This window comes from Acyrthosiphon pisum, chromosome X (assembly GCF_005508785.2).
Source record: "Acyrthosiphon pisum isolate AL4f chromosome X, pea_aphid_22Mar2018_4r6ur, whole genome shotgun sequence".
In the NCBI taxonomy this organism is placed as follows: domain Eukaryota; kingdom Metazoa; phylum Arthropoda; class Insecta; order Hemiptera; family Aphididae; genus Acyrthosiphon; species Acyrthosiphon pisum.
Window position 1 is genome coordinate 59,118,977 of NC_042493.1, and position 14,336 is coordinate 59,133,312.

Sequence of the window (14,336 nt, forward strand, 5' to 3'; positions counted from 1 at the left end):
TCACCGCGTCTTACACACGCGACATAGACAAAATGCGTTTACGTAGTCAAAGTAGAACTCGCTCAATTTTAGTTTTATAGTAAAAACATCTATAACAAAATTAAAATATGACAATATTTTGAAGGGCAGTGCTTACGGTGAGTTTAAAAAAAAAATTAAATTTTGAAAAGTTAAATATATTTTAACATTTTTGAAATGTTTGCCATTTCTAAACGATACAATGATCGTTATAATATTGGGTAGGTAGGTATAATGGAAAAAACGTAACAACTTGCTCTCAAAAATATTTTATAATATGTATTTTTCTTCTTGAACTAAAATTGAACGAGTTCTACTCAGCGTTTTGTCGTCCGTGTTTAAGACGGAGACAACACGTCATGTGGGTGTGACGTCCTCCTAATATTATGATATTATCGTTTTTGCCTCAGGTAATAACCCTCCATAAGAAGGGAATGTTCAACGGAGTGACTTCATTCAAAGGGTCCAGCGACGAGTTTTCAGAATGCACCCGGTCGCGCGGAATCGTGTCTGTGTATAATATAGACATATAGTAAACAATAATATTATTGTTGACGATAAAGCGTGGCAAAAAACTGTTTTGGTGTGAACGCCGCCTGTTCGTTGGTCACGTAGGCCATTTCTCCGCCGCCGCTTGCCACAGACTGGTTGTAAACTGTCTTTTTCACTTTTCATTTTTCACTGCCAACGACGACTGCGTCTGATGCACACGCACACAGACACTGCCTACACATATACCTATAGCCGTATTACTGCACCACCGTTCTCAAGGAACACTTTTCCTAAGTAGAAATCATTTTATTTTCAACGTCACTTCATCATTCTCTGTCTCTCCCCCTCTCACGCTACATCTAATCTATCTATCACTGTCGATCCCTGTAAAATTTAATATTTACATCGACGACGACGACAACCACAATGAGCGAAACGGTCAATCAAACGCCAAAACGAGGATACGGTCGTCATCCACATCACTTGTTCAAGATACCTGAGGCTGACTTAACCACTCGTAAGTCCATGTACGAGGAAGGGTGGCAGACGTCAACTACTGTTGCAGAACCGTTGGCCGGCAACGCGCTGACCGCGGTCACCAGAAACATAGTCAACAATTGCACAAAGATATTCAGAAGACTGCTGAGATTGCTGCCTTACAAGTGAGCATCATATTATTATAACATAATAAATACCTATAATAATATTACAAGCTGCAGTATAAAAATAAATTACTCGGCGTTGCGAGGGCGAATAAATTAAACGTAGATGTGACAATCCACTTGTGCAGGGACCTAACCAGGATTTTATTTTGAGGAGGGTTAAGTTAAAAAAAATAATAATAATAATAATAATAAGTAACTTTAACCATTCTTTTTAATTATGCAAAAATTGAATTCGTAATAACGTACAGAATATGCTATAGTATGTACCTATATATTGTAAAAAAAAAAAAATATTTAAAAAAAATAATATTTTTGTTATTCAATAGGTGAAATATGTAAATATAAAGTTATTCTATAATAAAAATAAATATCGTATAAATAAAAAAAAATAGGTATAAATATAACATAAATAATAAAATTATAATTTATAATGATATACCTAATTTTCTTTTTGATTTTGCCATTATATTTAACAAGTCTTTTGGTGAAACTGATATTTCCCAATGAACGGGTGAAAGAATCAGCCCTGTTAAAAGGTAATTTCCAATTTGGTTAATAAAGGAGAATCATGATTATCATATTACAAATGTATCTTAACTTAGGTAGGTACCTACCTACTAATTAGTACTGTGTCATTTCTTATCAACGTGATTATTATGGGGTTTTAACGAGGGTCTATGTATATACTATATAACCTAACTTATACCCAGCTATATTATATACGAGTATACCTATATAATATTTATTTATGTGTGTGCTACGTCCCTGCACTCGTGGCATATAATAATAAGGTTGTTGTCTTTATGCAATGATTTTTTTCCTGTTTTCTAAGACATAGAACCGTAAAATATGTAATATGTGCTTCGGATGATACAAATTATTTTTATACAATTTAAATTTTTGAATATTAACAGCATTTTTTGCAATTTAAACAGTGAACGTAAATTGTTGTACCAGATTTATATATATATATATTAGATAATAGATATAAGGCTATTGTAGCGTTTGAGTCACGCGGCAATTAGCACGATATTTTCGGTTGATCACTAATGGTGCGATTGTACGAATAGTATAATAAAGCCAATAGTGACTCATCATCTCTGTATAATACTTTAAAAGTAGTAAAATATGTATGCAGCGAGATTATAATGATATCATAACTTATAATTATTATCTAATGATTTAAACCGAAAATCTAAAAAGAAACCTATGCGATTCACTAGGTAATATCTTACTTCTAAATTGTACCTATAATATCAATTCGCTCTTAAACATGAGTAAAGTTCAATAAAATAATGGATTATTCAGTTTGTACGATTTGCTGTATTATGCGTTATTCGTAAGACAGATACAACTCATGCAGGTATAGCGTCTTCTTAATATAATAATGTAGGCAATAATGTATAATTTATACATCTTAGACTATATGGCTATATAATATATTAATGTTAAGAATTTTCTTAGTAAAAAAAAAATTTCATTTAATTTTAAAATTATCCTTGCCATCCTTCACCTAGAAAAAATTGGCGCTCATGTCCTAGCCATTTCCACTCAGATTATCTCTGATTATAATATACGTAAGATCGATAACGATCGAAGTCTTATTTGTACGTCCGCCGTAGCATATACGCAGCATTAGTTGGGTTTCATAATTTTTACTTTTAAGCTTTTATATATTTAAATATTAAAGTCATATTATAGCTAATTTGAATAAGTTATTTTCACATTGTTTTAATGTACTTTATTGTAATTTTTTAGGAAATTAAATCTAAACTCTAGTCTAATAAGAAGTGAACTTTTTTTTCTCTTATATTTGATAAATTTTATTGCAATCAAAAATGAACAAATATAATATGGTTATGGTTTGAATATTATTAACATTACTACATTAGGTAGCTGGTAAGCTACCATAAACTAACTACCTAGTTCAATCTATTATCTAACCTTATGGTGTGTACATCGTCAAAAATGATCTAGTATTTTTTAATTCCATATTAAATTTAGCCATATACCAACACTTTGCCTTTTAGAAGTAATAGCAATTATGGTTATGATTATTATTATTATTATTATTACATGGCTTCTATTGCGATTCGCATACGACCCGTCCGGTATCCCAAATAATATTTGTGTGTACAATTTAGTGTCAAACAAACAAAAATGGTGTATTTACATATGCGTTATTTAGATATTATACCTATAATCTGATTAATAATACCTGTCTGTTTTCCTTAATTTCTTAATTGTTTTTTGTCGAAACCGGTCAGCTATTTTTTTTTTTTTTATATACCTCAATAATTGTATACAGTGTGCCTATAATATATAATACAGCTATTATTCAGTGTTACCTTCATTGATTTATGACATTTATTATTTGGAATATGTCTATTAGCCTAAATTGCAAAATAAAATACAACAATGAAATCTATATCCAATCATATTATAATAACTACTTTATTATCTATTAAGATACATCAAATGGCAATATTTTTAACCTTAAACGTAAACAAAGAATATTCGATTTTCGTGAGCTGAAGTCAAATGCATACGTTAGCCACCCTGTAATTCCCTAAACAGAGGGATTGAAATACGTAGCTATAAACCCTCCCCGAGTCCTAAGGGATGATAACTTTTATTTAAAATAGTAAAGTAGTTTTTGAGTCTATACCGAACAAATTAAGAGAGAAGGAAACAGTCGTTCATATTGATATAGATAATATGGACGTACCAAAAACGTATTTATGATGTCTTTAAAGATGTAGCAACGATAAAATATACGTCTATCCGTCTCTATAATGTTTTTTTTCCAATCGAAGACTGCTTAGAATATTAGATATTCAAAATTTCAAATATAAGAGTATTTTAATCGTATATAAAATAATTTATAGCATTTGGTTAAAGATTCTAACAAAACACGAATAATATGAATATATTATATAATAACGATTTTTTTAAATTGATGTACCGTGGATCACCACGGGATTAATATACTATTAATATATTTCGAGAAAACCCATAAAAAGTATAGGACGAGTGAATTATACAGAATAATATTATGTAACTATCTAGTTTTATTGTTTATGCTACTATGTATTATAATTTATAATATTATGTAGATTGTACAGGAATAATAATCAATAACCAATCCATTAATCAAACAATAATTTTATTCTCCATCACTTTTCTTGTAAATATCACTTGAAGAGTATATGACACAAGAGACAATAACCCTCAGATCGAAAAATATTTTAACTTTAAATTAAAATTTATATAAGTAAATTGCTTACTAATTTTATGTCGAATTGGTACCTAACAACCATATACTACTAAATTAAACAAATTATTACTCTCTTATACTTGTATCGATAAGAAATACACCTAAATAATAACCGTAAATAGAAGTTTGATTCACGATAATAACGCGGTGCGTTAAATATATTTCTGTCGTAATTTTACGTTAGATCTGTTCAATTTCTTTTATAAGAAACTACACATTTACAAAGAGACCTAAACATAATGGCATGCGAAAAAAAATTAAATAAAACGACAAAATATAATATACATATAATAATTAATAATATCTTAAATAATAATTTATTATTGTTAGATTTAAAATCGTTACTTATATTGGCAAATGGCGATACAAATCTCGTGCACCGAATTATAATCGTTTGTATTCCCAAATTTTGCGATGAATTTGCCGTAGTTATGTTTATAATAACACATAATATTGTTTTTTTATCTGTCAGGATGTTGTTCTTTGAACAGTCAACCCACATCATAATGGCGTTGGCCATCGTTTTGGTCACCACGTCGCTGATACCCGGTAACCTGAGGGAAATGTCGAACGCCAATAATCGTAATAATGAAAAAGCGAAACCCCAGACTCTCGTATACTTTGTGTATCTGGCATCGTTCAGTATCCATCTAGGTTCTCAGTTTTGGATGACGATAGTTTCTGGTAAGTAAAGTAGATTTCAAGTTTCAAGTATTATATGTTATATAGATAGCCATATGGGTACTCTATATATATACTAGTAGAGTTGTATTTTATATATTTATTAATTTGTTTTTGTTTCTACAGGACTGAGTTTGTATTTCAATTTGTCCAGGCACGCTTTTGGTGACGTCCAAAAGATCCTGTTTCCGAAATACTTTTCGATAAACAGTGTGCTGAGCGCTATCACGCTGGTACAGTTCAGAAAGATGAACGCGGACGTGTGGCAATTACACACGTATTTACAGGTATACACAATTTATAAAATGTGTAATAATTATAATTATAGTAATACTGAAAAACCCGAAGGAACTTGGTATAGTGGTATACCTATCACCGCCTACCTATTTGATGAAGGAGGTTTAAGCAACTGTTGATTTCATATATTTTGTCATTAGTCATTCCTCGTAAATTCAGTGCTCAAATCAGGGACTGGAACCCTCATTTAAATTAATTTAAAAACCGGAACCTTACCTGAACCGATCATTTTACTTTATTTTCACATTTTTTTACACAAGTATAAAACCAAAACCAGTAACGAATTTTTAATTTTTTAAGAACTGAACCGGAACCGAAACCAAAATTTTAGATTTTCTGGGAATTGAACCAAAACCAGAACAGTAAAAATCATCAAGGTCCCACTTCCTGCACTTCCAATTCTTATATTTTTTTTTCATTCTATATTACTTATATTCTATTTGTATGTACCCATCGAAAAGAATATATACATTATGACCTCTAATTCAGCAAATTGACTACACCCGTTATAACAAGACCGTAACTGAAAACAAATTCAGGGAGGGGTCCAACATTGTTTTAATATAAGAAACTGGACACTTATCATTTTTACGTTAAAAATATAAAACAATTTTTTTCATTAGGTAAGTAATATATAGTGACTCCTCTTAACGAAAATATAAAATGATTCTTAAGACAATAGTCAATAAACAATATTAACAGCTATAATGAATGTATAATAGTTATCTGTTGTTTACCAATTGTAAACTATTGATGTTAGACTTGTATTTTATATTTGGAGAGAGCTATATACGTATCAACGGGCGTTTAATCTGTCACAGATATAGGCATTTATATTTAATTGTGACAGTAATAATAACTACGTTTTTCGCGTATTTTTCCGCATTACAGTTGATTGCGTTGAATCTGTGCTTCCTGTTGGAACTGACCATCTGGTTGTATATGGTACCATCAGTGTTGCGGCTCATCGCCGTCAAGACGGCCATCGAGAAGTCGGCGGGCTTGGGCAAAGAAGTGGGCCGCTGCAACCTTGGCCGACTGGTCAAGTGCCCGCATTACATGACTATTCACCGAATTTTCCGTAAGATGCACACGGTGATGGCCATGGGTAACGTTATCACCATCATGTGCAGTGTCTATCACTTGACGTACATCGCGGCCTAATGCAATCAGAGCAGCCGCCGCTGACGACCGGAAGTATATAGGAGAGCAGGAAGACTATAAACACACTGCATAAGCCGATCGCCATGCATTCAATTTTTAATATTATATTCATTTTTTTTTAAATAATGTGAAACCTCTGAATACCGGTCACTCTAGGCCGCTTGAAATTTTGTCTGCTATTTAAGGGGTGGGGCTTCGCTATACAGAGGTTTACGTTCGGGTAGATTTCTTAATATATAGACATAGATTAGGTACAGTGGCATAGTTATGGGAGTGGGATGATGGGGATAGATCCCCACAGAGATTTTAGATTTTGAGTGGAATCAAACGTATCAATTGTACAATAATGTGTGCTTTTAATTTTAATTTTTTTTTTTTTGTGTCCTTATATACAATGAGTAAATTGAATAATTCTGCTATCTAATAACCGTAGATAATTTAAATATGATGGTTCTAAATGTTTTTGTCCGTCGAGAGGCTGTTGACGCCATGAATAATATTATAGGATACCGTCAACGAAAGGTGAAACACTCGTTTCCGGCGCCGCCACTGTAACGCAAAAATAATAATAATAATAAACATTATACTTATTATACTATTATATTATTATGCTTATACTGTATTACAATATTATGATACCTACTACCTATACTAGAAATATTACTGCCACTACAACTATACTAAGTACCTTACTATAATAAGTACTTATAGTTGCTACCAATAGACTCCTAGGTTATAGTTACTACAGCTACTACAAGACTTTGGGACCGCGTCTCATATATTTTCACAAGTTAACGACGCACGAAAAATAATAATAATTAGCATAGGTTTGATATTTTCAAAACTTATCATATAAACCTATACTACAAGATTAGGTATAATAGCTTTTATGAGTCATTTTTTTTTTGTTTTTCGTAATATATTTTTCCACGGTATGATAGTAATTGAACCCTCCATAATATATAGTGACTTCAAAATAATGACCATCCCTGATTAATCATCTAAATACTACAAACAATTCTATAAACGCTATATAATCATTCAAATCCTCGCTAATATCAAATTTATCCTCTTTAGACTTAGACGATACAACCCACCGACTGAAAAGAAAATGGTCTAGAGATTTGATCTAACTAAATATTATTCCTACTCAATTTAACTTTTAAAAAAACTCTATCCAGGTAATTTACTAGGTTAGTTATTATACTGTTAACTTTATATGAGTGATGTAAATGAACACTTTCTCTAAACATGTGAACCTCACGTCATTATTTTTTTCAGACAGATTTTTTTTTTTTGAAAAAATGTATTTATTTTATTATACTTAATAATTAATATAGATTGCAAGTAAAATATTTTATTCAATAAAAAGAAATATATATATTTAAGTAGATATTTTCTTTTTTTCCTATATTATGCATTATTACAAACTTTTAGTTGTACCTAATATAGTATATAATATTGTATCACAATAAAAAAATAAATATATCTATATACACCTATCAATATTGTTATTTATTAGAGACGTATACAATTACTCTGGTATACATATTTTTTAGGTGAACGATAATTTTGTAGTTTTAATAATACATTGTTTAAAATGAATAACGCAGACACTTATAACGTATAAGTATGTAATTTGATGAGATTTAACCATCATTTTTGTAGTTAATTGTAATCTATTAGTAAAAACTTTGTTAAAAAATCAATAAAAAAATGTATAAACTAATTTAAAGGAAATAATAATGATGATTTGAAGATATTTTGAATATTCCATTTACACGTAGGTGACTGAACATTTTCAGCTTATATCGTTAGAATTCAGTCGTAATATTGTATAATCAAAACCACATCATTGATGAATTTTGGTTTCATTTTATTTGAAATTATTGTTGTCATCGCCACGATATGAACACATAAACGATTTACGAACACCACAATTTGACTAAATTTCTATATAGTGCTCGGAAAATATATTTGTATTTTATATAATATATTCATAAAATTATGTATGATAGTTAATAATAACCTACGATTCCCTCCTATTTAGAATATAAGATACTTAAATTTATAGTTAGATATACCTCCCAAATGATAATTACATTTAATATAATAGGTCATGATGTCAAACTTTCTATTGTACTTCTATTGTATATACTTTATGTTTTATTATGTATATAATATCCATATAATACCGATAATAGTACAAAGGGCCCATGTTTCGTACTTATACTTTTAATGTTTGATATTTTGACCGTACAAAGGTGATCTTGAACCATTTTTTTCAATTATTTACCTGCCTATGTCCACTATAATATATACTATATTACCAACATAGGCGTTTGCACGTGACAAAAAAATGTTTACATAGCTACTGTAAATTTTCGATTTATTTGTAAATATTATTTTAATATTTAATTACAGATGAAATGTATAACTTTTTAGGACAACAAATGGGAGATTAAATACGATGTGAGGGCTGGTAAGATTAGACATGTCCCGCCTGCCTAGACGATTACTGCAGTTATTGCAGTAAAACTAAAAAATAATTGATTTGGCTTACACCCAAAGTAATATTATTCATTGTAAACAATTATATATATATTTTTAATGTTATTTAAGCATTTAATCGATAAAAATTAATGAATTTCTTAAATGTAAAACATACAACTATACAAGTTAGTGTAAAATGTAAGTAAAATATAAATGTAAGAAGCAAAAAAAAAATAATAATATAGTAATAAAACCCAATAATTTGGCAAAATTATGGAACATAGATAAGTGTAAAACATAATATTATAGTGAATATATATAATTTTTACTTTTGACCTGCAAAAGTAACAACTACTACTATACAGTAAGTTAAAGTGTGTTACTGTAATGGATGATGTTAAATTTGAATTCAATGATATAATATCATTATATAAGAAAAACGAATCTGAAAAAAATCAGAAAAGATACTATTGAAGAAAATCCAAGCACTTTTACTGGCCTAAAAGCTGATGACAGACACAAAAAAAAAAATAAAAAAACACACATCATTCTAAAATCAATACATTCATCGTTTCACTCAGAATCTAAAATTGTAAACTTGAAATGTCCGCAAATAGTTCAAAACAAATCAAAATATTTTAAAAATTTTATCGTGTATATAAAATGCTAATATAAACAACCAGTGAAAATTTCATATATATAAGATCATTTTTTTAGAGTTATACCAAAAACCAAAATCGATTTTCCGCAATAATTCCAGTTTTTCCTTAAATTGTATGTTGTTTTTCCCGGCGCTCTTGAAAACTATTGGAAGTTTTAAATTTTGATCTTCCGAACGGACCAACTAGATTCACTTTCCCATAAAACAAGATACAGTTGAATAAAATTGAAGCAGTTTTACTGTCCCAAACGGTGGTGACAGACACAAAAAAAAAAACACATATTTTTGCAAAATCAATACATTCATCGCTTCTTTTAGAATCCAAAATTGAGGACAACCGGATTTATTAATTATAACAATTAACATTTATTGAACATATTCTCAATACGGTTTTTAGTAAATCAATTTTGTGTATTCGATTTTATTCAAACACAGGGTGTAACAGATAGAACTGACTTTTAGAATAAATTTTGTTTTAATCAATATTTAAATTATTTTTTTTTATATATATAATTTATAGCCACTTGCGTTGCACATGTAATAAAAAAAAATATTTTTATTTTTTAATACTGATAATGAAAAATTTTAAATTTGATTTAAATTTTTTTGAATAAATTAAAAATAGCCAATTGTGAATCTGATTATAAGAACTATTTGGATGGTAAAAACATTTATCTAAATCAAGTAGTTTTTTTTATAGAATTTTTTTAAATATCAGTATTTTTTTGATTAAATTAATTTGGAACGTTATAACTTTTTTAAAAATTATATTTTTGGAAATTTTCTCACATGGGTATATTTCTAAAACTATTTACTAATCCTATAATTTTATCATTTTTTGTCATAATTTTAAGTAGCATCATTTTTTTTTTTTTTTTTTGTCAGTTCTTTCTGTTACACTCTGTATATGTCGGGCATGTCATCTTTTGCACAAATAAAATATCAGAATTACTTATTAATATTGTAAAATATTTTTACCTTTGCCATCGTATAGGTAGTACCTATTAAGAGTTTAAGAACTGGTATCATGTTATACGTGCCTGCCGTTCATGAGTTTATGACAATATATTACTTACATAATTAATTGCTATTTCTAATAATCTGTTCTCCCCGCATGTACACTTGTGGTTTTTTGTCTGTGTTTTAAGACATATAAGACGTATAGGTACTAAATTAACTACCTCCGATATATTATTACAGACTTCTGTATAAAAAAAGGTTCATCAGTGATAAATAATAAACTGAAATGAAGTGTGGTCGTGTGCGATGTGGATACACAATATCTCTAGCCAATTTCTATATATATTATATTTTTATCGTAATACTTTTAGGAACAACTTATATTATTATGTACCTAGGTAGGTATCTTATCTTTATAGCTCACATTACGAGAAAATTGATTTCAGGTAAATGACATTTTCAGTGTCATGCGCCCGTATATTTTACACACAAGTATCTAAAAAAAAATCATATAAATATTTCATGCATTTATATAATTTTTTTTTATTTCTTACAAAATTTGCGCCCTAGGCCCGGGCCTCACGGGCCTAGGCGTAAATACGGCCCTGTTCATCACATTTTCTCCAGCACGACAGTACCAATAATGTCCCATGCGCTGTATTTATGAACATTTTCGTGTTCGAAATATATCAAATATCTATGCATGCCTTAACGTGGTCATGACGGGTTGACTAATTGGAATAATTACATCACATTATTATATTGTAGATATAAAATTAATTGATAAATACAATACAGAACGGACTAATCTGTATATACCTACAAAATTTAGTAGGGACTATATTGTATTAGTTTATTTTTAATGTGGTCTAATTAAAGCTGCATTGATTGGTTGCCTACGTTGGACCACTTACTAAATTTTATAAAATTAATAAATAATTAAACTCATTACGCCAATAATAATATTGTAGTTTACGTGTTCATATCATTGTATCATTTTAATGAAGTTTTATTTGTATTAAATTGAATACTTTTTTTTATAGAAACTCACAAATTGTTGAAAGCAGTCAAATATAATATGCAATTATCTGCCCGCCGTGATCTTTGTAATTTATTCGATGGTCAGTGTAAATGACACTAATAAATTGTTAGCCCGGGCCGTTTTTGCTGTTGTAACGCAGGCGCGCAACAAGTGTTTGAATGGAACAATACGTGCGGTGACTCAGTGGCGCCGCAAGCCATATATTTTTGTGCATTATATTATTGCGTCATATTACCTACGCTGTATTTGGGGTGCCACAGCGGCAAAAAACAGACGTGTGCACCGGGCCTAAGCCAAAAGGTTTTGGGTGGCATACACAACAATTATTTAATTTATAATTTCCGTCTGTTCGCTCAGCTATTCAAAACGAAATGTAAATAAGCTTGTAAGTACATAAGTACATATTTGAAGACCATCTGACCATATAATATAAAATCGATTATATTCTATACAAGTTACCAGTCCATATGACGTGTCATTTTGGATAATGCAAAAGATCGGGTCGGCCGATCGCCATACACAATGGAAGGGTTATCAACGAGTCTGTGTCGAATTCGTTAAGATAGGAACGGTCCTTTATATCATATATCATCACGTGTGTGCTGCAGTACCTAGAGTTTTTTTTTGTTTAAACACCGAAAATCAGTTGGATACATATCTGAGGAACGTGCTTAGCTTTAAATAATATATTATATATACTAGAATAGAATTTTAGAAAATTATATTTTTAAAACATTACCATTTCTAAATATTATGCCGCAATTTGAAATATATAGAAATTATAATACATATAGAAAGTATGTATAATTTTGAAAGTAAAGCGAACAATTCCAAGGCGATTTTAAATTCCACTGATTGTATATTTTTTCTGCTAAATTCTGCTGGAACTATTTTATTACCAGATAAAATATTTATAAAAATTAAAAACCTTAGGTTGGTACCAAGTTTTGATCGGTATAAAAACAATGTAAATCCTCCGTTATTAATTTTAAATTCTAAGTTAATTATAACCCGCGTTTTCTTTCACAATTTAAGGCTAAATTTAATAACAAAACGCGTTCAATGTTAGATATATACAACTACTTTAACAAATATTTAATGTTTTCTAATTCCAACGATACGTGTCGACAATTATCACGATTTTCATTCAATGAATATCATAATAATATCTAATTACATTTTCCAATACAATAAATTAAACATTTTAGGTTTTGGGTACAATTTATAAAAATCACTAATATTTCTACAATCGGCAACTATTCTCCATTATTCATTAATTGGATAGAGAGGAAATCTTACATCAGCAATACATGTGACAATATTAAAGTATTTGCGAGGAAATATTTTTAGAAATCATAATTAGTTGAAAATTTAAAAATAGCAAAGGTACCTATTTTAGATTCTGAGTGGAACGATGAATGTATTGATTTTACAATGATGTGTGTTTTTTAATTTTTTATTTTTGTGTCTGTCATCACGATTTGGGGCAGTAAAACTGCTTCGATTTTCTTCAACAGTACCTTGTTTGATGGGAATGTGAATCTAGTTGCTGCATTCGGGACGTCAAAATTTGGAATTTCCAATAGTTTTCAAAAGCGCCGTGAAAAACAAAAGAAAAATTAAGGACAAACGGGAAATTTTACGCAAAAGCTGTTTTCAAGAAAATCGATTTTGGTTTTTGGTGTAACTTTAAAACAAATAACCGTAGATACATGACATTTTCACTGGTCGTTTATATTTCCATTTTCTATACATAATACAATTTTCAAAATATATTGATTTGTTTTGAACTGTTTAGGGACATTTTCAGTTTCCAATTTTATTAGTTTTTTTTTCTATGAATGTCAATAAAACTTTATTTGTTGAGTAAAAATACTTGAAAATTTAATACAAGGATCCTACTATATTGTTACAATGACATTTGAAAAATATTAAAAATCCTTTGTCGCAGTTTTTTTTATTAGCATTTAAAGTTCAAAAATTGACAAAATATGTAAAAATCACGAAAATTAGCAAATTATTTTGAGCTAAGAATTCAAAAAATTTTTCTTTTTAAATCTAAGATTTGAAATTGTATAACGAAGTTCCACATAATATTGTCTACCTTTATCAAAAAAAAATAGTCTACAAAAAAGTCAAATTAAATTTTTATTGAGCGTTTGAAATTTATATTTTATAACATTTGATATTCGCTCGATTTCTCATGTAGCGATTTCCTTATTTTGTTGTAATTCAAAAAAGAATAACTGTAGATACGTGACAATTTTACTGAATGTTTATATTAGCATTTCCTATACACCATACAATTTTGAAAATATTATGACTCTTTTTTTAACTGTTTACGGACATGGTCAGTTTTAAATTTTTTTAGTTTTTTTTTTCTATAAATATCAATAAAGTTTAAAAGTTTTAAAATTGAATACAAGGCGCCTGATATATTGTTACAATAGCAGTTGAAAAAATATTAAAAATACATAGGCACAGTTTTTTTTTATAAGCATTATTTTAAAAAATCGAATTTTGACAAAATTTATCAAATTTAAAATTTAATAATTATTTCGTAGTTAAAAATTTATAAAATGTTCA

The 14,336-nt window shown here is 29.1% G+C and overlaps 1 protein-coding gene across 1 annotated transcript; it reads left to right on the forward strand.

The window, feature by feature from the left end:
- The first annotated feature begins 936 nt into the window (after positions 1-936).
- Positions 937-6,594, forward strand: LOC100572604 (transmembrane protein 205-like). Its single transcript, XM_003247035.3, has 4 exons — positions 937-1,172; positions 4,925-5,136; positions 5,260-5,420; positions 6,322-6,594. Exons 1-4 carry the CDS (start codon positions 937-939, stop codon positions 6,592-6,594), a joined length of 882 nt encoding a protein of 293 aa, XP_003247083.1.
- The last annotated feature ends 7,742 nt before the right edge of the window (positions 6,595-14,336 follow it).

What these genes read in the sequence shown, in the direction of transcription:
- LOC100572604 (XM_003247035.3), top strand. Translation starts at nt 937, where the DNA reads ATGAGCGAAACGGTCAATCAAACGCCAAAACGAGGATACGGTCGTCAT. An exon ending in CTGAGATTGCTGCCTTACAA is followed by an intron (nt 1,173 to 4,924) that starts GTGAGCATCATA and finishes TTTATCTGTCAG; the next exon opens with GATGTTGTTCTTTGAACAGT. An exon ending in TTGGATGACGATAGTTTCTG is followed by an intron (nt 5,137 to 5,259) that starts GTAAGTAAAGTA and finishes TTGTTTCTACAG; the next exon opens with GACTGAGTTTGTATTTCAAT.